This window comes from Prunus avium, chromosome 8, assembly GCF_965620075.1.
Source record: "Prunus avium chromosome 8, drPruAviu1.hap1.1, whole genome shotgun sequence".
NCBI classification, from domain to species: Eukaryota; Viridiplantae; Streptophyta; class Magnoliopsida; order Rosales; family Rosaceae; genus Prunus; species Prunus avium.
Genome location: NC_142291.1, coordinates 1,568,280 through 1,594,472, shown reverse-complemented (window position 1 = coordinate 1,594,472; position 26,193 = coordinate 1,568,280). Strand labels below are relative to the sequence as shown.

At 35.9% G+C, this 26,193-nt stretch overlaps 2 protein-coding genes across 27 annotated transcripts; both read left to right on the top strand.

The window, feature by feature from the left end:
- Window positions 1-12,492: 12,492 nt before the first annotated feature.
- On the top strand, window positions 12,493-19,333 carry LOC110764081 (octanoyltransferase LIP2p, chloroplastic-like). 21 transcript variants are annotated; one of them, XM_088246120.1, is made up of 11 exons: window positions 12,495-12,979; window positions 13,078-13,144; window positions 13,952-14,190; window positions 14,313-14,401; window positions 15,284-15,350; window positions 15,566-15,628; window positions 16,342-16,558; window positions 17,586-18,027; window positions 18,105-18,369; window positions 18,509-18,659; window positions 18,875-19,333. In XM_088246120.1, exons 8-11 carry the CDS (start codon window positions 17,858-17,860, stop codon window positions 19,222-19,224), a joined length of 936 nt encoding a protein of 311 aa, XP_088102246.1. In that variant the 5' UTR covers window positions 12,495-12,979; window positions 13,078-13,144; window positions 13,952-14,190; window positions 14,313-14,401; window positions 15,284-15,350; window positions 15,566-15,628; window positions 16,342-16,558; window positions 17,586-17,857; the 3' UTR covers window positions 19,225-19,333. The 21 variants fall into 21 exon arrangements, with proteins under 21 accessions (XP_088102258.1, XP_088102246.1, XP_088102251.1 ...); XM_088246125.1 differs by lacking the exon at window positions 14,313-14,401 and having other exon boundaries at window positions 15,570-15,628; window positions 16,347-16,558; XM_088246122.1 differs by lacking the exon at window positions 14,313-14,401 and having other exon boundaries at window positions 15,570-15,628.
- A 153-nt stretch (window positions 19,334-19,486) lies between these two features.
- Window positions 19,487-23,237, top strand: LOC148291101 (uncharacterized). Of its 6 annotated transcripts, XM_088246110.1 has the most exons (8): window positions 19,487-19,810; window positions 19,904-19,943; window positions 20,189-21,184; window positions 21,259-21,459; window positions 21,578-21,703; window positions 21,793-21,855; window positions 21,987-22,524; window positions 22,699-23,237. In XM_088246110.1, exons 3-7 carry the CDS (start codon window positions 21,107-21,109, stop codon window positions 22,470-22,472), a joined length of 954 nt encoding a protein of 317 aa, XP_088102236.1. In that variant the 5' UTR covers window positions 19,487-19,810; window positions 19,904-19,943; window positions 20,189-21,106; the 3' UTR covers window positions 22,473-22,524; window positions 22,699-23,237. The 6 variants fall into 6 exon arrangements, with proteins under 6 accessions (XP_088102236.1, XP_088102235.1, XP_088102234.1 ...); XM_088246109.1 differs by having other exon boundaries at window positions 19,487-19,943; XM_088246108.1 differs by having other exon boundaries at window positions 19,487-20,797; window positions 20,935-21,184.
- Window positions 23,238-26,193: the final 2,956 nt, after the last annotated feature.

The following is a 26,193-nucleotide window of genomic DNA, read 5'->3' as shown; positions in this document are numbered from 1 at the left end:
TGGTGGTGACGGTGGGGGTGATGGTGGGGGGGTGGCGGAGATGGCGGTGGTGGCGGCAGCGGCGACGACTATGGTGATAGTCTTGATAAGATGGTGGTAGTAGAAGTGGTGAAAAATCATATTTTGAGAATAAAAATAATATATCTATTAAAATCTCTAGGGGGAAGCAAAGATTTATCATGGCCTAAAATTAGTCTATTATCAAACGAAATCCACCACTTTTTGTATTTCCTTTAAAATCAATGAGTTTTTTAATACACCCAAACTTTTATGAAGTCTTTTAAAGTTGTGATTGAATACATCCAAATTTGAATAAGTTTAAAAAGTCTGAATTGAATACACTAAGAATTGAATAGACTTCTATAAAATCGTGATGGAAGACACCTAAACTTTTAAACTTCTTTAAAATCTTTTAAAATCTAAATTGAATACAACCCCCTATACAAATATGAAAAAATGATATACAAAGGTGCCACAATGTTTAAAGCTTGAAACTTTTGGTGTGTAACAACAAACAAGAACCACAAAGTTGATCCACTTTTTTCAACCCAAGAAAAAACAAAAAAAAACTAAACTAAAGCACCAAAAGTCAGACGTTTGATCACATGACAAGAGTAAAGTTCAGTTTAGTTTCTAAATGAGCTTATGCTGTCACAGTTGAATCAGTTAGATCACTAAGCGATATAAGTTAGTAGTTGTCATTAGTTAGAGATGTGGCGGGAAGAGTGAAATGGATCCTGTATAAACAAGAGCACCATTGCGACTCCACAAGAATAAAAGACAAAAAAAATACAATTTCCAGTGCTAAGCACATAAGCGTTGAATTATTCAACGGGCAACTAAAATCTCAAAAACCCATTTCCAATAGGGTCATGCTAGAGAGACCAACTTGGGAGACCAACTTGGGTACCAACTCTCTAATAGAGGTGGAGCCCACCAATACAATGGGTCACGCTCTATTAGAGAGTTGGTATCCCAAGTTGGTCTCCCAAGTTGGTCTCCCTAGCATTTTCCTTTCCAATATGTAATGAAAGTGACAGAAATTGAAGCATAAGCGTAAGAAACAATAACAAAATCAATGGGCTAGGAAACCCAAAAGGAAAAAACAGAGAGAGAGAAACTGATGGGAAGATTCTGACATAATTGATTGAACAGTTGATTATGAAATAATTGACTAATCAAAATGTTGATTATTCTATCTTGTATTTGGTCGGTGAACGTGAACACTCACTACTACAGAAAGTGCAAAAGACGACCAGAAAGCAACGACGGTAGATCAAAAAACTGTCGTTGTGTTTTAAAAGACGACGGTAATATAAACCCGTCATAGATAAATAACTTAAATACCTAAAAAAATGGGATCCGCATGGATATTTTTTTAAAACGACGCAGCAAATTAAAAAAGCATCATTTTATTAAAAATGTTTTCTTCCGAGTTAAAATCTGAACCTAAAAACAATGAATGCAACTATGAAACCACCGACGTAGAAAATAAAGACGACGGTTTACAAAAACAGCAGCCGTGTTAACTCAAAAAGAAACATGACCAAATTTTCTTAGTCAGCAACGCATAATATCAAAGGAATCGACGTCGGTATATTACAAACAATTCACTGTATTAAATCAATGTACCGCGACGGTAAAGATACATTTATCGACTTTTTATTAACAGTGTACTACAATGGTATCTATAACTCTACTGTCCGCATAAGTTGAACTAACCAAGACGGTTTGTTCAATTAACGACATATTAAAAAAAATTACCACTTCGTGGAGCTAAAAATACCGTCGTACTATATTTATACATCTGTCATTATCTGTAAACCGTCGTCTTTATTTTTATTGCTTTTTAAGGTTTATTTCTTGGATTTTTTATCCTACGGCGGTAGATCAACAGTATGACAAGATTTGTGAAAACCCACGATGGTTTATATAGAAAACTGTCGTCACAAGAAAATTTAAGTGAAGTCTTACCAGAATGAACTCTGTTCCTCATCATAATTGTTGCGTAGATTTCAGCTGCACCAAAATGGATTCAGCTGCATCCTCAACTTGTGATACTCGCAAGTGCACGAGCCGTTCGGTAGTATAGCATATGTAAGTGCGAGGTCGATTCCACAGGGATTGGTGATTGAATGATCCAATTTAGTTTCCCTACACAAAACAGAAATGAAAAAGAAAAACAAAGAACATGAAAGAAGGAAGAAAGAAAATAAGAAAGTAACTCAAGCAAATAAGTTCCCAAGTTCAATTTAGATTAATGGATTGATTCTAGCTAAAATATGATTAAGCCATGGTGTTTGGTCCTAACCTTGTATTCCTAATTTGATTTATTTGTTGTCTAACCTAAGCATTAGGAATCCATTAAGCCTAGAAGAACATTTTAAACAACCAAGTATGCATCTAATCCAGATTGTCGAATTCATACATACTCTTCCTATTCATAGTTCAATTCGAATTAAAGCATGGTGTCTACTTTTAATTCAAACCAAGATAGCTAACATGCAAGCCTTAATGATGATCAATCATTCAAACTAGCATATTAACTTATAAGCATAATGAATAAGAACAAAAACCATAATTGAAACTTGGAAACTAATTAAACTTGAATACCTAAGAAAGAATGTACATTACAAGAAAAATAAATTACAACTAAGAAGCAAAATGGTTGGTGTTTGAGGACATGGAGAATATTTGAAGAGAAGAAAGCGGTGTTTGAGAACTTGGAGAATTTTAAAGAGAAGGGAGAAGTAAGTGTTTGGGAACTTTAGAGAATTTTGGAAGAACATGTGTTTGAGAGCTTTGAGAATTTTGGAAGGGAATGTGTTTGAGAACATGGGGAATTTGTAAGAGAAAGGAAGGTGTTTGGGAAGCTTGAGGATTTTGGAAGAAAATGTGTTTGAGAGCTTTGAGGATTTTGGAAGAGAAGGGAGAAGTAAGTGTTTGAGAAGTGTTTGGAGAAGAGAAAAGTGTTCGTGAAGTGTTTGAGAATTTTGGAGAATTTTGGAAGAGAATGTGTTTAAGAATTTAGAAAAGGGAGAATAAAGTGTTTGAAGAATTTAGAAGAAGAGAAAGGGAAGGTGTTTGAGATTTAGTACAAGGATCTTGTTACAACAATTGAGAATTACAAAAAGAAACTAAGAGGTATTGCAGCTCCCACTTCATCATCTTTTAATTCATTTGGCTGCTGCAAAATTCCATTCAAATATAGGTATTGAATATGCTTCACCAAACTTTCCCACAATCAACAACATTTCATCATGCATATGTCATGCATGACAATGCATTGCAGCCAGCTCGTGGGCTCGTTTTGGGCTTGTGGCTCCATTCATAAAATTCTGGGAAAATATGAATCTTGAAGCTCTTTGAATTATCTTTCCAAGCATATGCAGCCCAACCCAAGGAAAAATCGGGAAGGCCTTCAAATGTGATTTTTGGCCCAGTAACGCAGATGCTGCCGAATTTGACCTTAAGTTGCCAAAACATGTATAACTTTCTCTAGAAGACTCGGAATCATGAACCGTAAAATTATACAGAAACTAGACTTCCGTATCTTTCCAATGATGTATGGCTCATTATCTGGTTCTTCTTGAGCAAGTACAGTCCAATCCGTGAAGTTGACTGATCTGCAGACACGATTTTGAGCTAACTTGTCTCCAAAATGCAATAAATGAGTCCTTAAGTTTATTACACTGAAACAAACACAAAACTGATTAAAAGCACAAGTTTAACTCAAAAACATAACCAAATCATAAGTTAGAAGGGTACAAAATGATATGTAATTATGCACCGATCAAATACCCCCAAACCTAGATTTTGCTAGTCCTCGAGCAAAACAAAAGGAAAACAAAGATAAAAACAAATAAGAAGTTAACTAGACCACTTTCGTAGGTAACTCGATTGCATTGAGCGTATGCAACAAGCCTTTAAACCTCTAGGCATCCCTAGTAGGAGGAGTTGTGTCTCCTGAGAGTTTAACATATACGATACCCACAAACGTTTTTCTAACTCTACAAAACAAAATGGTTAGAAAACTTATTAGATTTGTTAATCCTTAAGCAAAACCAAAAACAAAAACAAACACTACTACAAAAAACGAAATAGACGACGGGAATCCACCGTCGTGTATCATGTTTTACAACTGACGAGAAATCGAACGCCGTCTTTTAACACATGAAATAACGACGGCAAATAACCGACGTGGTTAATATATTACACGTCATAAAAAAAACTAAAACCGACGTCGATTTCATACATAAAAGCATAAAAAGAGAACTTTCGACTATAATAGACGACGATTTTAGTAAAATACAGACGTTTAAATAATGTTAAATGTAAAAAACAACTACAAACACAACGTAAATATTTTTATCAACGTCTCTAAATCAAACAAAACCGACGTGTAAAACTTAGAAATCGTCGTGGTTAATAAATATTACGTTCACTAAATAAAAAAATTGACGTCTAAAACATATAACATGGCATATATTTACTTGAACTGACGTAAAAACAATAATAACCACGACCTTTTAGGTCACCACAGACGTTGAAAATTATTTTGACGGCTTGAACACATAAAAAAACGACGTGGTTAAAATATTAAACGTCATAAACAAACTAAAACCGACGTCGATTTGATACATAAAAGCATAAAAGGAGAACTTTCGACTATAATAGACGACGGTTTTAGTAAAACACAGACGTTTAAATAATGTTAAATGTCAAAAACAACTACAAAATCGACGTAAATATTTTTATCAACGTCTCTAAATCAAACAAAACCGACGTGTAAAAATTAGAAACCGTCGTGGTTAATAAATACTACGTTCACTAAATAAAAAAACTGACGTCTAAAACATATAACATGACATATATTTACTTGAACTGACGTAAAAACAATAATAACCACGACCCTTTAGGTCACCACAGACGTTGAAAATTATTTTGACGGCTTGAACACAAAAAAAAACGACGGGGATTTAACATTACACGTTGGTTAATTATAATACCTGTCATTTTTAATCCATTTACTACGGCCTAGGAGTCACATTTTAGGACGTTGTTAGTACTTTACAACGTCGGTGGTTGTAGACTTTGACGTGGTTGGCATTTTAAAAGTCTCTTTTATGAGCCACTTAGACGTGTGTAATCTCTGAGACGTCATTGCTTTTAAGTTAACCGTCGTTAATAAGTAACGAAACGCCTTGAGTTATGGAGTTGACGTCGGTTATTGTAAAATGAAGGTCGTGGTTACACTTTACTATGTCCCAAGAATTCAATTATTCAACGTTGTTATATCCTTACTACGTCGGTTATTTATTTATTCCATGACGTGACTAGTCTTTGTTAAGTCTCTTTTATAACCTTTTTTGACGTGTGTATTCTCCGAGACATCAATTTTTTAATTATAATTGACGTGCAACAATGTTTTTACGATGTGAATCATCAATTGATTATATCCTTAAATTCGTCGGTTTGAACTCTGCCGTCGTGTTATACTTTATTGTTCGTCGTTGATTATTTTATTTACCGTCGTTGTTTTAAATATTTATTAACCGTTTTGAAATGAATTTTAATTAACCGACGTGTTTTCTTTTTCAAATGGCGGTTTTTATTTCATTTTTGCGTTGTCATTCCACGTCGGTTGTGAAAACCCGACGTTGGTTGTTTTGTAGACGTCACTTTTTGCGATTTTTGTAACTTGACCGTCGTAGTTTCAGCTTTAACCGATTATTTTAAATTTTTGATTTGTCGTGCCCAAAGCCTGCAGAATGAAAATGATATACAGAGCTATGAATTAATGTCATACAATTAACTGCATAACTAATGTCATACTTTACAACAATCAATCAATCCATATATCTTCACACCCATCTCTAATATTCTCACTCCCAAACTCACCTACTAGGTCGTCAAATGTGTCAACATTTGGTATCCCTCTAGAAAATGGCTCACACTCAATTCTAATATCACCTAGCACATCATCACCAATAACATCATTATATTCTCTATTAGGCATTGATAACATTACCGACCAACCACGATGCATTGGGTTGTCAACATAAAATACTTGTTTGATTTGAGAAGCCATAACAAATTGGTCATTCCTATGTCCAATTTTACTCAGATCTACAAGGGTAAATCCAAGTTCGTCGACTACAAGGCCCGAAGTGTTATCTATCCAATCACACCTCAAGACTGGGATTCTAAACTTTTGGTAGTCAAGATCCCAAATTTGTTGAATAACCCCATAAAAACCCATATTGGAGACAATAGGGTTTTTATCATTGGCACTAGCAACTTGCATAGTATGTGCAAGTAAATAAACTCCACTATTTTGGACAGTTCGCACATCGTCTTGTGCCTTGGTGTTAAATTTGACACCATTAATAAGATAGCTCCTATATGATGGCACTGCCATGCTTGGACCAGCTGCAAACCACCTCAAATTTTCTAATGCCATTATAGTCTTCCCCATTAAATTCACTTTGAACCTGCAAATTAAACATATATCTTAATTCAATCTAACATATATATAGAATGAATGAAAATTAAAATAAGTTCAATATGTCATTCAATAACATATATACCTTAAAGCGTAGCCATTGAATGAAAGTGCTATTGTGCTTATCTTGTAGCCACTTTGTTCTCTTTCTAAATTTCGGATAAGTGGTCTTGCTGTGGATCATATGTTCCCTACAATTGATACGAAAAAAACACGCATTACGGTCCCTTGTATATAAGATAAACATAAGGAGTAATAATATTTAAAATGGCTACATATGAAAAATTAAACTCATACGTACTCGATATAAGGTAGGACTTCCTCCGTATTCTCCAAGACATATAGATGTGCTTGGTTCAACAAGTCCATATCAACTAAGCTCACTGTGCAACCTGATAATGGCTTTGAAACTCCCATATTCTGGCTTGAAGGCACTCCAACTGTACTAACATCAGATAAATGCTCGGTACAAAACTCTACAACTTCTTCAGCTATATACCGCTCAGCAATGCAACATTCGGGACGAGTACGATTCTGAACATACCCCTTTAGCACTTTCATATATCTTTCAAACGGATACATCCATCTAAAATATACTGGCCCACATAGACGAACTTCTCTGACAAGATGTACTACTAGATGAACCATGATATCAAAGAATGAAGGGAGAAAGTACTTCTCAAGCAAACACAAAGTAACTACTACATCTTCTTCCAACTTATCTAGCTTGGAAACATCTACTGTCTTTGCACATATAGCATTGAAGAAGAAGCACAATCGAGTTATTGCATACCTTGCAGGCTTCTCCAAAACAAAACGAATTGCCACAGGGAGCAATTGTTGCATCAAGGTATGACAATCATGAGATTTAAGGCCAAGAAGTCTTGAATCTTTTAAAGATACAAGATTTTTTATATTTGAATAATAACCTTCAGGAACCTTCATACCATAAAAAGAATTGCAAACCGCTCTCTTCTCTGCTCTTGACAAATTCCAAGGCCCTGGAGGCAAGCGAGTACGTCTTTCTCCATACTCGGGTTGCAAATCAATTTTTACCCCCATGTTCAATAAGTCTAACCGAGCAGCAATCCCATCTTTATTTTTTCCAGGGATCTCTAGTAATGTACCAATGATACTATCGCAAACATTCTTCTCAATGTGCATAACATCTAGGGCATGCCTCACAGGGAGGTATTTCCAATACTCGAGATCAAAGAATTTAGATTTCTTCTTCCAACAAACTCTGTCATCATCATTCTCACCAACACTTCCCCCACTTTTCGAGCCCCATATGTAATTAATATCTTCAACCATATGCAGCACTTCTTCTTCTGTTAATGGCTCGGGAGGCATGCCATATTCAAGTTTCCCATTAAAAGCTGCACATTGCCTCCTATATGGATGATTGATTGGTAACCACTTTCTATGCCCAATGTAACAATTTTTGTGGCCATTTTTCAACCTGTGACTAGGTGTATCATCGCCGCATATTGGACAAGCTTTATATCCTTTAACAACACAACCAGATAAGTTTTCATAAGCGGGAAAATCATTAATTATCCACAGTAATGCAGCTCTGAGTGTAAAGTATTCTCCTATGTGGGCATCATACACTCCTCTAATCCCATCTCACAGAGATTTCAAATCATCAATCAAAGGCTCTAAGTAGACGTCTATATCATTTCCGGGCTATTTAGGACCGGAAATCAGTAAGGTCAACATCATGAACTTCTGCTTCATGCATAGCTATGGTGGGAGATTATATGTAACTAACATAACTGGCCAACAACTGTATCTGCTACTTAATGATTTCCAAGACGGTGGACAAAACTTCAAGCATTCACACATTGAAGAAAGAAAAGTCTAGAGTGGAGCCCACACGTTTAGAAATAATGAAGACGACTTGTTCTATTTGCTAGAATATCACGTCAACACTATTTTGCATTTACTTGTTGACTGTTCACTGACTTGTCTGTCTGGGACGGAAATCACAAGACTGGGTGGCTAACTTCTTTAAAAACAAAATCTAGGTGTTCTCAGCCTAAATCCTCTCAGCTCATCCAGCCACTGCACAGGCTTTCAGAACGTTAGCCTTTCCCTCCTATATTCTCCACCTCTGCCAACCTTCCCTGTCCCATGTGCCGTTCACTCTCCTAGTTCTTCTTGTTTATACCCAAAATGAACAGCCAATGAGAATAAGACACGTGGAAGAAATCGGCATTGGTCAGGGGCGCCCTCGGCACCCTACCTACCGATCGCTCTATTAGGGCCTCTCATGGGACAAGTGGCATGCTCCCCAGCGACGTCCACAGTCCCACATCGAAATTATCAACAAAGTGCACACCTCCCAAGGCCTATAAAAGAGGCCAACTACCCCGAAATAGAGGTAATCAGAACTTACGGCATACAAGCCTATTGATATGTCAGTTAAACTTTCTATTCCCGAACTTACTTAAGCATCGGAGAGCCTTCGGCCGGTACCACACCGGTGCCCTAGGTCTTACCGAGCGTACTCTCTTTTTGCAGATCACGCTCCCTACCGAGGCCTTTAAGATACCGAATGTATAAAATTACTACGTTGACCCTCAAAATCAAAGAACCACTTTTTGGCGTCAACACACTACTACAAAAAACGAAATAGACGACGGGGATCCACCGTCGTTGTAATGCTTTGAAATCCGTCGTTAAATCGACCGCCGTCTATTTGGGTGTCAAACTACGACGGCTTTTCACTGTCGTTGTTTTTCTGTAAAGACGACGGTTTTTAAAGAAAATCGTCGTTGTTTAAAGGTAAAGATCGTTAATTATAGGATGAAAGACGACGGTTTTAAAAACCGTCGTGTATTGTATGCAAAGATGACGGTTTTTTATGAAACTGTCATCTTTACATGCAATAGACGACCATTTTTTAAAAAAAACAGTCATCTTTACTTCACAATAGACGACCCTTTTTAAAAAAAAACCGTCATCTTTACATATAATAGATGACCCTTTTTAAAAAAAAACCGTCATCTTTACATATAATAGACGACCCTTTTTATAAAAAAAAACGTCATCTTTACCAATAATAGATGACATTTTTTATAAAAACCGTCGTTAATTATCTGTAAAGATCATGATTTATTATAAAAACCGTCGTCTAATAAGTTCCCAAATTGCTACATTTTAGTTCTTTTTGATTTCCTATAATGCTATACAACGATTTTAACTAGAAAACCAACCATAATGCTTTATTAATGAATATATACACTCAAAAATAGTTTCTTTCATAAAACTTGAAGATTCAATAGTTATTACATAGTTAACCAATCTTTATTATACAACAAATATAATTCCTAACAAGACCTGCGTACTCCTAATCCAAGCCTTCCTTATCCAAACATACAAATGATGCACAACTGAAGTCTCCTCCATAATCCCTGTAAATAAATCAAAATGACAAAGAGAGGAAAAAAAGCTAAGATTATAAACATAAAAAATTAGGTGGAAGAGAAATTTTACCATTGGACCATATTTCCATAGAAAACTTGTAAAATGAGCATAAAAAAGACCATCGAGAACCTGCAAAATAAAAAATATATAAATAAAATGATAGTGAAACGAGAAGGTAACAAATTTTCAACAACAAAAAAACATACGACTCACATAGAAAACCTGCAAAAGAAAAAGTTATAAATCTGCAAGCTTCCTCCTCATCTCCTGATAATCAAATCAGAAAATCTAAAAAGAAACCAGAAATATAAAAAAATTATATATAAACAAACCAGACAAATCAAGAGAGACAGAAAATTTGAAATCAAGGAGACAAAGAACATACTAGAAACGCAAAGAGACTAATCCAGAATTCACTAGCAAGATATAGAAGGGTATTGAGAGATTAGGTGACTTTCAAATCAAACCTTTCAACCAGCTTTGATTCTCAAATACAGAACCTCCATCTACATCTTATGGATCTGCGAAAATCTCTCAACTCTTTCATTGATATCAATTTTTTGATGATTTTGTAGAGAGTTTCATGAGGGTGTTTTAGAGAGTGCAGGAGGGTTTCAAGGAGGGAGAGATAAGGTTTTCAGAGACGGGGGAAAATCTGAAAATTTGTCGAGCGCGAATTCACTTAAGTAGCCTTTTTTTAGCGTGTTTTAAAAGACGACGCTTGTTAATGAGAGATAAGGTTTTCAAAGACGGGTGAAAATTTGAAAATTTGTCGAGCGCGAATTCACTTAAGCGGCCATTTTTTAGCGTGTTTTAAAAGACGACGCTTTTATAAAAAAACCGTCATCTTTACATATAATAGACGACCTTTTTTTTAAAAAAACCATCGTTTTTACATATAATAGACGACAGTTTTTTTTATAAAAAACGTCATCTTTACATATAATAGACGACCCTTTTTAAAAAAAAAAAACCGTCATCTTTACTTCATAATAGACGACCCTTTTTGAGAAAAAAACCTACATCTTTACATATAATAGATGACAGTTTTTTCAAAACAACCAGTCTTTACCAAAAAAAGGACACTTGATTTTTAAAAGACGACGCTTATCATATCTGCTGTCGTCGTTTTTTGGTCAGATTTTAACTCCGAAGAAAACCTTTTTAATAAGACGACGCTTTTTTATTTGTGTGCGTCGTTATAAAAAAATATTCAATAGTACCTCCGTTTTTTAGTTGTTTAAGTCACTTATCCACGATGGTTTTTTTGTTACTGTCGTCTTTTTAAACACAACGACGGTTTTTTCTTCTACCGTCGTCTTTTTCTGGTCGTCTTTTTCACTTTTTGTAGTAGTGACACTTCTTATGTTCTAATTTCAATTCTGCTTCTTATAAGCCTCAGAGCTTCACTGACCCCAGGTAATCATCTAATCTTCTTTTAGTTGCAGATTTTTTAAATCAACATTTTATTTCTCAGGTTTAGTTTGGGGTATAATTTAAGGTGTTGTTTGATAATTAGTATTATTATTATTAATATTATCCATCACATCGTCAAGTTTTTCATTGCGGTTTATTTAGGGGTGGGCATAAAAACCGATAAACCGATCAAACCGACCGAACCAACCCAAACCGAACCAAAAAAGAGTGTTTTTTGACCAAACCGAAAAAGTCAAACCTGGACCTGAACCGAACCGAAGGTCAACGGTTCGACTCTCAGTTCTAATTTTTTCAGAACCAGTGGACCTGAACCGAACAGATTAATATTTAAATATATATATAATTTACACGTGGCCTCATGTGATTGGCCAAAAAAAGAGGAAGTGTGAGAGTGCTTGCACCAGATCCCTTACGCAATTTTTTTTTTTGCTATAACCCTCAGGCCATCTCCAACCCAAATGGGGCTAAACCCAAATTTCTCCCCTTAAAAATACAACTATTCATGTATTTTCCGGACTCAAATTATTTTTTCCTCCAACCATGCATACTCATAATTTGAGTCCGCCACTTTATTAACTTGTTTAAAAATGGTTAATCCCTAATTTTTTTTTTTGGGTTAATTTTTCTTAACATTATTTTTATTTCAACATTTGTGATTTAATTTTCCGAACATTTTAACCTAAAAAAAATTCAAAATCCAAAACATAATATAATTTCACTTAAAAATCAAAACATATTAAGATAAATGATAATCACAAAATTATTTTGGGTTGAATCTGATTTAGAGTAATAATAAAAATTAATTTTGCCGTTGGATTTAAATTTCAGCCATTGGATGTGAATTTTTCCCATTGAGATAGCTTAAAAATATCCTGGCCATTGATTATTTGCAGAATGAAAAAAAAAAAAAATTGACACATCAACTTAATGCAGCCGTTGGATTGAAACAAATAGTTGTTCTGGGCTTGACAAGTGGCGCAAGCAGCATGGGCAAGTTGGTGATAGGTGGTCCATGTAGCTGGGGTCTTCACGTGGCTCCTTGGTTTGATGCGAATTGGGCCCCACAACGATTCCGCCTGGACTGGAAAGCTGGGCCAAATACCGCCCCACATATCAGTCTGCCTAAAATTCCCCCCCTCCCTATACATGCGTTGGAGATGAATTCGGGCCAAATTTTGGGATTTTTCTGGGTTTAGCCCCAGGGTTGGAGATGGCCTCACACACACACACGCTACTCTCTCAGTCTCTCTCTCTCTCACGAATCTCCCTCAGTCTTCTCTTCGTTCTAATTTTTCTTTTCGTTTTGACCTAACACTAAGCGGCGCCTCACCTCTCTCTCTCTCGACCCGCCTCCTCCCTTAGATCTTCAATCCTCGCATAGCACCAGCACCACTACTCTCTCAGTCTCTCTCTCTCTCTCTCACTCACGATCCTCTCACTCTCAGACTCTCAGTCGATCAGCCACCGCGCCTCCTTCAGCCGATCAGCCACCGCGTCTCTCTCAGTCTCAGACTCTCTCACGATCCTCTCACTCTCAGACTCTCACGATCCTCTCACTCTCAGACTCTCAGACTCTCAGTCGATCAGCCCTGCACGCAGCGACAGGTCAGCTTCTCTTTCTCTTATATGTTAAATTTTTTCCCAGTTTTTTGTTTTGCTCCGCTAACTCTCTCTTCTTATCTCGATTTTTCTATGTTTCTCAGTTTGTGATCACCATCTATTCCTCTCCTCCGGTTTCTTCTGTGGGGTTCTCTCTCAAATCAGTCAAAGGTGAGAGCATCATCTTCCTTTGAATTTAGGGTTTATTCTAAATTAAATTTATGGTTTATTTTCTTTTAAATTAGGCTTGTCGATTTGGTGGTTGAGGTTGATGTGATGATATATTTTTTCTGTTAAGGTTTTAGGGTTGTCAAATTAGGGCTGCCACCAATTAGTTTATGCTATGTTGTGATGATTATTTGAAAATTGAAATTGACAAAGAAATTATGATTTGTTAGTTTCATTATATAAATTAGGGCTGCTAGCATTTAGGTTCTTCTGTTAAATTATTCTAATTAGGGCTGCTATCAATTAGGTTATTCTGTTAAATTATACTGTTGTGATTATTTGGTTCTGTCCTTGGTGGTTCTGTTTTGCTAAATTAATTTTTGTTTTATGAAATTAGGTTCTGTCAAAGTACTAGGTTTTGTTTCTGCTGCTGCCATTATGTTGTTATGCTACTGTATTAATTATGTTTATGTTTCTTTTTGTTAAATAGGTTATGCTACATACATGCTAGGTCTGTTTTGATTGGTTAGTAACGTTAGTTTCTGTCACTACAAGAAAAACTATCTTAGTTGACACTAGATAGTTGACGTTTTTGTATTAAGTATCACCTATTGTGCTAAGCTTTGACGTTTTTAAAAAAACGTCAGGTATAGGTAGCATATTGATGACGCTTTTATATAATGTATCACCTTTTGTGTTTTAGCTTTGACGTTTATTAGAAACGTCAAGTATATGTAGACTATAAATGACGTTTATTTAAAAGTATTATATATAACCATATGTAACCTGACGTTTTTAGAAAACCATCAGGGAAACTGACGCGATGGTATATGGAATCTCTCCATGTGCTGCACTTTATCCTAAAGTCTCTCTCACTCCTAGATCAGATCTGATGCCAGCCCATTGTTTTTCTTCATTCTTTTCAGTTCTTCCTTTTATCGTCTCTTCCTTTCGCCTCTCTCCTGTTCTCTCAGATCTAGATCTGATGCTGCGCAGCCACTATCTTTCATCTCTAACAGATGAGAACTCCGTTTGATTCAAAATCAAAGGTATTTTTTTAGTACCCATCCTTTTTATGTTTCCCAATCAATAAATCTTTGATGAATTCAATCTAATCACGCTTTGGTTTGGTTTTTTTTTTTTGTCATACTCTGTTTGGTTTCGTTTGGAGGTTTAAGCCAAATTTCGTAATCTTTGAATCTACAAGATTTGCTTGTACGGACCCATTTGTGGTGGCAGAGCTAAGCTTTCCCTTTTATGGTGTCTAATCTCCTTCTCGATCTCTTTTTCTTTTCCGTTTCCTCTATTTTGTACATAGCCACTGCTTTTGATTATGCTTGACTTGCTTGATAATGGTTGCTTTCGTCAATTTAATTCATATTATTGCCCTCTCTTTCATGCTTACCAGCCCGGGTTTAGGTACCTAGTCTATGTGTGAGTTCTAAATTTTCAAGCTTTTGACTTTAAATGTTCATTTCAATTACTGGCAGAGAAGCATTGGTGATGGAGCTTCTGCAATTTGGCTATTCTTGTCTTACTTCTTAATTACCTGTAGTCTAACTTTTTCATTGAGGGGAAATTTTTTATCATAGTGCGTTTATTGTTTATCGTATGTTGAATTTTGGGATATGCACAACTAACAAACTTATTAGCATTAAGTTATATAGAGCCATGGAATGACAATCATTTTTGTACCATCATATTTGTGCTATATTACATCTTTTCGACTAAAAGACAGATTCCTCTGTCAAAAAAATCAATTCAGCTAACTACTTTTTTATTTTATTTTAATGGTTTCTCATGTAGTTACCCTCTTCAAAATGTTGATATTTCTTTTATAGCTATTTTTCTTAAAATTATTGAATTAAAGTTGAGTTTCTTGCACATGGGAAGCTTTTATAGATTATAATTGTGTTATATATGCTATTGGGTTGGAATAGTTGGTTTTCCTTTGTGTATATGTTGGTGTTTATGCGTATTGAGTAGGCTTTAATGATTTTTTATATACTATCTGATATAGTTCAATTTGGGTGAACCTTTTCTAGCACTTGTAATCTTCGATAGATTTGTATGCTGAAATGTGTACAATAGTGTTGGTGTTATGTATTCCCCTCCAATGATGTTCAGTTTGATTACATTCAGGATATATTGGGGAGATGGAGTACTGGAGTTATTGCCTCATTTGTTAGGCTTGCATCTCTCTCTTAAGGTGATAATTTTCTTGAGTGATGTAGTCTACACTAGTCCTTTTCATAAACAAAGTAGAACTGTCTCTTTCCTTTTTTTTTCTTTCTGAATTTTATCTTAGCACTTTCTGTCTGCAATTTATTCCTCTATAGTTGTTAGTATTAGTATACATGACATTAATATATGAAATTTCATTGAGTCTTTTTGTTTGGTAACTATTGACCATTTTTTAAATAGGCAGTTTCTTCTTGTATTGGTAAAAGATCATCAAGAGACATCAAATCCGTTCTAGACCAAGAAGTATGTAGACATTGGTTTTCCCTTCTTCTTCTTTTCTTGGCACCATTTCTTAACTACATATTTCTTTTGGTGTTCATACTTTGGTTTGTAAGGTGCTTGTGTCCAATTTCATGTAATTGGTTAATTTCTTTTTCTATTGTGCTCTAATATTTGTTTCTTGATAATGTTAACCATTTTGTTCTTATACCACTTCTCCTTTTTGTTCTAACTCCTTAATATCACAAATTCAGATTCTGGCACTTACAGTAGTATCCTTTGTCGTGGCTGCAATAACTGATCTGCAATTCTATCACAAGTTCTAACACTTGCACTAATATGAAATTTTGGTTCTGCAAATGTAGGAAATATAGATAATGGAATTTGAGATATTGGCATGACATTTGTTAAAGCCTAATTCATGTTTCATTTTAATTATTCTTGTACATTGAGATGGGTATTAGTGAGCCTGGGATGACTAAAACATTGAAGATGGCATTTCATCTCATTGGATCATCCTGAAGAGTAGGTTGAATAATAGAGATTTTCTTGTAGTTACATATTATGTATTAGATACCTTTGTTCATTTCAGTATGTTTTGTTTGCAGTGTAATTTTTAACGTGTTTTTAATGTATAACATTTATTTTATATTAAATTAGTCGATCTAATTATATTTTAGTGGAAATTTTTTTTTTAATATTATCCTTTTGTTTCTTGACGGTTAAAATCCATCAAGAAAAGAGTTGATAAGTGTCAAGAAAAAGGTACGCTGACAGTTTAAAAGCGTCAAGGTTGACTATAAGTTGACGGTTTAAACTGAAAAGTGACGCCTTTCCTACTCCCATTCTCAATCCCTTAAGGCCTGTTTGGTGTGCTGGCTTCGATATGGGCGTCTCTCCACCATGGTTTCAACGCCCCTCTGTATCTACTGTGATTTTAGCCATTGTTGCAAGGTAGCTTCTTTTTCTCCATTTTCTTATCCATTCGAGTTTGATTTTTCTTGATTTCCATGTTTAATTCTAACATTTGAACTCCATTGATTTGGCTGCTTCTCAGTTTACTTTCTAAAACTTTTTTTCTGAATCTAACTTGTTGGTTGATGTGGGCCTGTTTGATTTAAGTTTTGAGAATTCCATGTTTGATTCTGCTAAGTTTTCACAATTCAAAAACCGCACAAGACAGCTGTGTTTTCTTATTATTGCCTTCTTCAGTTCTCTGTTCTTTTTTCTCCTCTGATCTGAAATTTTCTTCCTTTTTGACGTGGAATTTGTCAATATAATTGGCAAAAATGTTGGGTTTCGTTGTAGTTTCTGTTTTGGGTAGTTTTTTCTCTATTGGGTATGCATTGGAAGGTTGAATGGTTTTGGGCAATTGGATCTTCTGGGAGAGTTTGATTGTATAGGCTGAGTCTTAGTCTTGTGCATTTGAGGCTTTTTCCAAGTCTTTTGCTCATAATGTGCATCAAGTGTGTTTGTATATCACCTTCTTTGTACCAATTAAACTGTTTTTAATGGCTTATAGTAAACCAGTGCTGTATAGATTTAATTTTGGGAAGGAATGCATCTGATTGTTGGGAATGTGCTAATAGCTCCATTGAGTTCAGTCAGATAATTGCTAATTTCTATTATCTAGCCTTAATGATGTGAATGTCCATTGTCCATGCTTCATCTGAGTTACCTGATAAAATTTTACCCAATATGTTAATCGACTTGCTAATTTTTGTTATCCAGCCTTGGTTTACTTTATTGGGCTGAGTCACTGATGTTGCAGTAACCATATATGAGTTTCAATGGTATTGAACCTTTCACTCTTTAAGTTAATTTGTTGTCATGAATCATGATCACCATTTTAAACATTCATGTTTCTTTATTTTTATTACTTGTGTTTGTGTTCTTGGATGAAATAAAGCAACATATGAATGAATAATCTCTGGCTTTTTTGGTTACTTTCCATTGATGTACGTTTCTTTGTTTATGGCAGCCTAAGCTTCTTGGTGTGAGACCTATGCAAATCAAGAGCTGATCTTCTCATTGAGTCATTGAAGCTGGTGATAAAATATACTAAACATTAATAAAAAGATAAAAGATTTAAGTCCAGTCCAGCTCAGTGCTGTACTAAACAACTGACAAGACTCAAACCCAAGCCAGTCCAAGCCAGCCCAGTCCAATACTTGAAGCCGAATCCATGCCAGTCTAGGCCAGCCCACCAAACATGCCTTAAGGGCTATCACCAAATTACAAGGATCATAAAATATGACTCTCACGGCAACTCATTGTGTTGCCTCGATCCCAACGTACCCAATCTGCAAGCATCAACATAAACCTCCTCGATCTCTCTCCTGGCGGATCTTATCAAGATCAAATAGAGTCTCAAATGTTAAAATTCCGCAGTCGACATCTTTAACCTTTGAGCCAAGAAACGAGTAAGTTTCCTAGTCAAGTACGTTTACATGCACATATTGTCCCATGCAACTTACAGGATCAACTTAGAATTGTGCAGGTGTGAGTGCTTCAATCTGTACGAGCAGCAGGTTCCATATGGTCAGGCGTGGGCTTGGCAGAAGAGCATAGTTAACGAGAAAAAAACTTTGATTCAGAGGAATGAGGATTGCTCAGACTCGCTGTTTGTTCTTCAGCATTGTCCTGTTTATACCTTGGGGACTGCTAGTTCAGAGCAGTTCCTTAATTTTGACGTCAAGGACTCACCTTTCGACATTTATCGAACCGAACGTGGTGGCGAGGTTACATATCATGGTCCTGGTCAGGTACTATGTCAATGGATGAATTCATCATTTAAACTTTTTATGTTTGCCCTTGGTGGTGAAGAATGAATCACAATTTGAACATATTACTTAATTGTTTAGAGGCTCAATTTTTCTAACTTGTGTGTGTGTTGCACTGTAGATAGTTATGTACCCCATTATGAATCTCCGAAATCACAAGATGGATCTTCATTGGTACCTCAGGTCACTTGAGGAGGTGATCATCCGTGCTCTTTCAAAGGTATTTTGTATCAAGGCATCACGGCTTAAGGGCCTCACTGGTGTTTGGCATGGTATGCTTCCTAAATGAAAGACATGATATTTCGCCTTTCAAAATAATAGCTTAGCATATTTTCATAGCCATGCCATTTGGTTGCTCTCGTACCTTCCATTAAAAGCAGTGATTTCATATTTCCCTAATTCTGTTGTCTTATGAAGATAAAAGAATATTGGTAGAGGAAATAAAACTGGGATGTTCATTTGATGTTTGTATCTAATTTTTCTTCAGGAAACCAGAAACTGGCAGCCATCGGAATACGAGTATCACAGTGGATAACGTATCATGGCTTAGCGTTGAATGTCACCACTGACTTAACCCCTTTTCGTTCAATAGTGCCCTGTGGGTTACGAGACTATCAGGTTGGAAGTGTTAGAGGCTTGCTGAAGGAATTTCAGTCATCCGCCGACTGTGAAAGAGCACGTGTACCTGATCCTGATGATGGCCAGCTACTTGATATTACTTGTAAATCTTTGATCAAAGAGTTTTCAGAAGTTTTCCAGGTTAGAATCAATTATGAAACCATCTCAAGGCTGGAGTTATTAGAAAGGACCTGTAGACCGTTTGGTAGAGGAACCTAATTAGTTGAGGCTGGGGCCCGACATCTCTAAATCATTGTTGATGTGAAACACATATTAGCCCTTGGATTTGAAAAATATATTTGGCTTATTCATTAAATAAGCCGCAATCTACGAGGTCCAAAAACGCGCTAATAATATAACCAAAGGATTATAAAGGGAGCTTGAGATTCAGGCCCCTAAATCCCATATTGAAACTCGAGAGAATCCTTTGTTCTAGGGCTATTTATAACTATCCAATTAAGAATTCGCAGATGTGTTAGCAAGTGCATCAAGGATTTTGTCATCGATTCCCATTTTCACAAACAAAAGAACACTCCAAACACCTATATATTACACAAAGACTCCAAAAAGTCCAGCCCACTTTTACGGAAAAAACAAACCCAAAATAAATAAAAACAAAACAACACCCACAACCCAAGGCACCCTGCCAGACTCTCTGTCTCATCTCTGTAACCATCGATATCCTCCATAACCACCAGAAAACCTACATGCATAACCACTAAAAAATCGAAAGGAAACTGCAAAAGCATCACAAAAACAAACAACATTTCTTGAAAAAAGATTACAATCTTGTTCGACAACAGAGGTAAAAGCATAACTCAAACCCATTTACTTATTTTCTGAAGTGTCTTTACCATTCAAGTTATTAACATGCAATAACACTTGGGTTTTGTAAAAGAAACCCGAATCTGCAACTCACCACAGCCTCAGGATTCAAGGTATACCCACTTTCTATATTTTTTTATTTTTTTTATTTATTTATCAGAGTGAGGAGGAAGCTCTCTTCTCTCTGGTTAGTTAGTTAGTTAGTTCCTTACCTCCAAGGCCTCGAAGCCACTCTCAGACTGAGAGTTTGAGACTGCGAGACTGCTCCGTTGCTTATTAGGTTTTGGGATGAGATCGCACTTCTGTTGCACTGCAGTAGAACTTTGTTTATTTAAAATAATGTGTCATTGAATTACAGATATGTCAGGCAAAGAACCTTTCACAACAGCAAAAAGGCCCAGGCAAATCCACAAACAAAGCCACCATAAAACCCAAGAAAACAACCAACACAAAAGCAAAATCCAAAACACCAAAGCCAAGATCAAAAAGACTAGACGATCCCAACTATGTTCAAATCAAAAGCAATATGCTCACTTTTCAGACCACATTGAGCAACATAAAAGACAGACTTAATGCAAACAAACAGGCCCTCAGACAGCTAGCCAAGACACCATTGTGGAACCTAATCAGTGCTTACAGAGAGGGTTTCTCCTCATATGTATTAACACGTCACATTGAAAACCATGTTTGTAGTATTTGTTTACACCATAATCAACAGAGCATGTCCAGCCTCAAAACAATTAGCACCAAGCCAGACACTCCTTCTCCACTGCCGAAGGAGGACACTCTTCCAAGGTGCCAGACACCTGCCGAAGCTCCCGACTGCTGAAGCTCCCAATTGCCAAACCTAATCTCCATGACACGTGTCACCACCACAGCGACTTGCACAAAATCCCACATTGGAAATCTACACAAACCTCCCACTTTCACTTCCCTATAAATAGGGAACAGTACCCTAGTAAAAAAGGTAACTAATTTTTTACTTTTACCGTTACTCTGCCAAAGTTACCACTTATAGCTGACTTAAGCATCGAAGAGCCTTCGGCCGGCACCACACCGGTGTCCGAAGCTTAACGACTGCTTCTCCTACTTTGTCTTCTGCAGGGTACCCAGCTACCGAAGGTCCTAGCCCTTTGTCCTACCGAAGGTCCTAGCCACTTTCCCTGCTAAAGACACTCCCCTTTTCTCTAAGTTGACCCTCTACCATTTTGAGCATCAACAGTATTGGTTGTGTCAAAGAGGTAACTTGATAAGTCCTATTGTTGGAAGAGAAGACATGACTCCGGCAGCTGCGAGATGGAGCCTTCCAGAGCTGAACGTGAAGCTAACTCATTTGAAAAATGAGCACATTAAGGTACTCATCATCCATATATATACTATGGCACTACTAATTCACAATCGTAGCTACTGACTCCATTACAAAAACAGATAACCATTGCTGAAAATGAAGACGACAATGAAGAAAAAGAGAGTGATACCGATCATAATGATGGTGGAGGTGTTGAAGATAACGAAGAGAATCAAGATGAGAATGAACTAGAGAATCAAGACCAATTGCTTAAACAACTGCATAAAAGGTATAAACAAGAGGCTCAAGATCAAGAATCCAAATTAACTTTGAATGATTGGGTACGCTAACCTAGACTCCACAAATATTTAGATGTGATACATAGATTTGAGTTTTATAGCTGGATTACTACTAATCTGAATAAGGTATAAGTTGATTCTATTGTTAATGCTTGTACAGTGCAAGAGTCAAAAACAGAATACTTGCAAAAGGGAAAATGATATTGCTCAGCAACAACTGTTTACCAGTGGTGAAACTGTGAAAAAAGATGCAGAGCAAACAAAATCTCAAATCCATGAGCAAAAGGTATACTTTTCAGCAATTAGACAAGATAAAAGATTCAAATATCCAAGGACAACAACCCTAATTCAACAATTCTTTCTTTCTTATTTCAGCAGGAAAAAATGAATGAACACAACATGGATGAAGACATTGCTACTGACCATAATGAACAAGTGGTATAAAAACTCAAAAAACAAATTCAAACTACTTTCCCCCTATTTTATGAAAGAAAATAAAATAACTATATATATTTTTTCCTTTTAAGACGATATTGATGACCACAATTGACACCACTGTTAATGTCCAGCAAGAGAAGCATCAGCAACAACTTGAATCCCAACCCGACAGCCAAGAAAAGATGTATCAAAACATTTTTGTGGAGATGGTGGGGTCAATACCAAAGTACTACAAGGATGAAATGAAGCCTGCCCATGAACGCAACCATGAGCTCAAAGAAGCAGTTGATTATTGGATAGACAAAGCAGATGATCTCAAGTATAAGATGCAGGTTGCAATTCAATCGTGCATGGAAAAAAATGCATTTATTGAAAAAATCTGTAGAGAAAAGGAAGCTGTACAGAAAAAAACAAAGAAACTAAAGAAGAAGCTTGAACAACAAGAAGAACAAAACAAAAAGCTACAAGCACAACTAGTGGAAGAGAAATTGAAGAGGAGGCACCTGCAGAATAACTATGAACTGCTTGAAAGAGAGAAAATGTCATGCATTGAGACCATGAAACAAAATGACTTCGATATTGCATCTTTAGCACTATGGGGTTTACAACATTCTTGATGCCATCTGCAAGCAAAGATTGGAAAGCATACTGGAGATTTTCACTTGATGGGTAAGAAATGTTTATGATGTTGAAACTAAAACAACAAGGCACACCAATAAACTGAAACAACATGGCACACTAATTTGCACATTGGTACATATAAAAGATAACTGTTATTACATTGATACTATGACAAAACTGTTATTACACTGACCATGTAATGTGACAACACTGCTACTGCAGGAGTACATTTGGAATGGAAAAAGAGTCATTGTACAAGGGTTGATAGGCGATACATCAATATCTTATAGATGCCTATAAAGAGTTACTTCAAATTGAGGGGAAGATCAACCCTGTAAAGCATCAAAATGCATGTGGTGATTTTAATGGAACCCAACAATCCTATCTTTTGGAGTTTAAAGTTTTAGATCAAGAATAGGAATTTTGTCCCATTCCATCCATATATGATGTTTGTCTAGTTTTGGAATGAAACATAACTAAGGAATTTACCTAAGTTGACTGTGGAGTCAATTCCACTTAAGAGCCATAGAACTACTTGGAATGTAAACTCACTGCAAATGCCCTTTCATTAATTGGCTGTATTAAAATTAGAAAAGAAAATAACTCCAAGATAGTGAGGAAATGGAGTACATTCCTATTCCAACTATATTATTCCGGTCAAACAAACGGGGCCTAAGTTTCAAGTGGTTGATAGTGAATAGAACTAATGTGACAGGTTTACTAAAGCAATGTCATTAAAAAAATATGTTGAAGTTTGATAATGTTCTTGCTTATATATATATATATATATATACCTGATTTTGTATTGAAATCAAAATTATTACAATGTCCAATAACTAGTGTGTCCTTTACTTTCTCTCATTCCCACTCATCAGCAAAGAGAAAATTGAAGGGGACTAATTCCGAAGTAGATTACTTGGATCACCACCTTTTTTTTTTTCTTTTTTTTTTTTTCTTTTTTTCAAACAGAACCTCCAGTTTTTGTCACTTTAGTCACAAAAAGCGGGGGTTGAGTTAGGATTAGATGAGAATAAAGGTTCGAAAATGAGTTAAGTTAGACCCAAGTTCAACTATTTTCAATTGTAAAGACGAAGAAAAAAACTTGGAGATTTTTGAAAATTTTAGTCTTGGAGATCTAGCAATATATATTCAATTCTGTCAAAACATTTTATACATATTTATCAGTTGACAGTATTAAAGTCAAAATTCAAGTGATCTCTTACTCTCTTTTCTGTATTGTTTGTGTGTGTATATATATTATATATACGTATATCTAAAGTCAAAGTCTTTGCTAAATACAGGAAGTGCATGTCCTTAGTTGCTTAATCATGCTAGCATAAACTATACTTCCCCCATTTTTATTAAAATTTGACATTGAATTTTTTAAACTTAATTTAGCATAGTATTATTTAGAGTCAAGACAATTTACTGGGATCCAATATTGTGCACTCGTCGATCCTAGGCTCACATTCCAAATTTTCCACATTATTGTTTATAATATGTAGTATTTGAATCCATGTTGGACCCTCTTTTGGGTTATTTTTCATCAACGTACGTTAGGAAGGGAATGAGTATTTTCTCATACGTATTACTAAAGTGCCATTTGGATTCGAACTTAAGACCAGTGACCTACAAATGAAGACCATTTTTCATTGAACTAGACTCCCATTGACGCCATTGATATATTTTTTTAATTTGATTATAACAACGATGTAAATCACAAGCAAACATCATGGGGAACTCAATAAATTAACTAAAATGTTAGAATATTTAGCCCAAGCTTACATATTACAAGTTGTGGTCTACCCCTGGCCAAGCCTGACCCACGTGTTCATTTTATTAACAAGTCAACTGCAGCTACCAATTAATTAAATAAACTGGTTATTCCATGATTAATAATTGTTAAGTAAATTACTTATAAATATATAGAATGTCAAGATGATAAATTATTGCAAGATATAATTTTTTAATTGGAGAATCGATCAAAACTCCAAAATTACAACTGGCTTTGTCAAAGCTTCCTTGAATTAATGCCACTTGTATTTTTGTACAATCCATCATGGGTTTATGCAAAAAAATTTGTTTAGTTTAATGTTTTATTCTACCCATGTACATATTACGTACGTGCATGTGTACTTCGAATAAAATGCAACCACGTGTCTACAGTGGCATGCATGGGTCCGCACGCCAATTAAAGTTCATAGGTCAAAACATGTTTATATATAAATTAATTTGATTTAATTATATAAATATTTAATTATAAATTATTAGAGTTGACAGTTGATGCTTTTACTCTGTTTACCATTCTGATTAATGAATTTTAATACTTAGTTTAATTGAATTGTGACAAAGAACACTTTGAAAACAGCTAGCCGCACCTTATCTGTAAAGCAGAGAATGACTTATACAGAAAGCGATTATGTGAATTTATATTATTATCATATGAATATCTGTAAAAAAGTTTCCTGGACTGAAATCGGCTTTGCGGAGTCTCCAGCTGTTCGAACATCCATTTCCTTTTACTTTTTAGATTATGTACATGTACTCTATTCTCTAGGGTGCTTTTTTTGGTCTGGAAAATTACTCTAGGTCTAGGGTGTAGAATAGGATTTAGGGCAACAACTCAAACCCTAAAGCTGGGTACTGAGAAAACAGAGGAATTTACACAGAAAAAGAAAGGAACTTTCCAAGACGGATCCTCTGCTTTCTTTATTTGATTATCTGATTTCCATCCCGCCCAAACTGAATACAATGAGAAGAAGATGCTATAGTTAGGCCTGTTATGGGATTAGTGGAGAAGAGGTTTTAGTGAAGGCAATAATGGAATAGAGAGAAAAGGAGAGAGCTTCTTGGAAAATCGCAGTGTGGTGGAAAAGCTCTTCCCAGGTGGCCACCATTATGCATGGTTTGGTTGCACCGAAAAATATTTGAAATTTGAAATTTGAACACAAGAGCAAGTTTCCTGGTAAAAGTATCTAGTGTGTCCACACCTCTGAAACTAAGAAACACATCATACCTTTCTTGAAGGGGGCAGCAAAAGGAAGAGAAGAAGAAGAAGATGACTTCATCTCCCTATCCAAAACCTGCAAACCTACAAGTCAAAACATGAATACACATGTATCTGGGCTAGCTCCAAATTGGATGTATATACTGAGAATGAGAAATGAGGGATAAAAAAAAAATCTCCAAATTGGATGTTTATGTTGATTTGTGGCCTTTGTTGTTTAGAAAGAAAGATAGAAAGCAGTTTCTTGCAGAGACCAATTAAGCTAGATCATAATTTAGTTTAGCAATTGCACACAGCTAGAAAATGACGAAGGATAATACTCAGAGATGGAAAAAGAGAAGTGAACTAATTAGCCAAGCACTGTCGGTGGACAAAACTTCAAGCATTCACACACTGAAGAAAGAAACTGATCGAAACTCAAGCGACTTTGAAATCATGCGACGAGCGAACCCGACTTCCCGCGTATGAAGAATCGGAATAATCGATCTCAGGCTTGAACGACGAGGCCAACATGTTTTGCTTCTTTCAGGCGAAGTGGACCATCGATGACTGTAAATGCCCGCAGTCAAACTCGTGAAACAAGCGGCCTCGGAACGACAAAACCCAAACGAGGTCGTCGCAGGCAAGTAGGCATCTCAATCCCCAATGTTTCGGCGATTGAGAATCTCACTTCTCAATCACCGAAGATTATCGATCTGCAAATAGAAGCA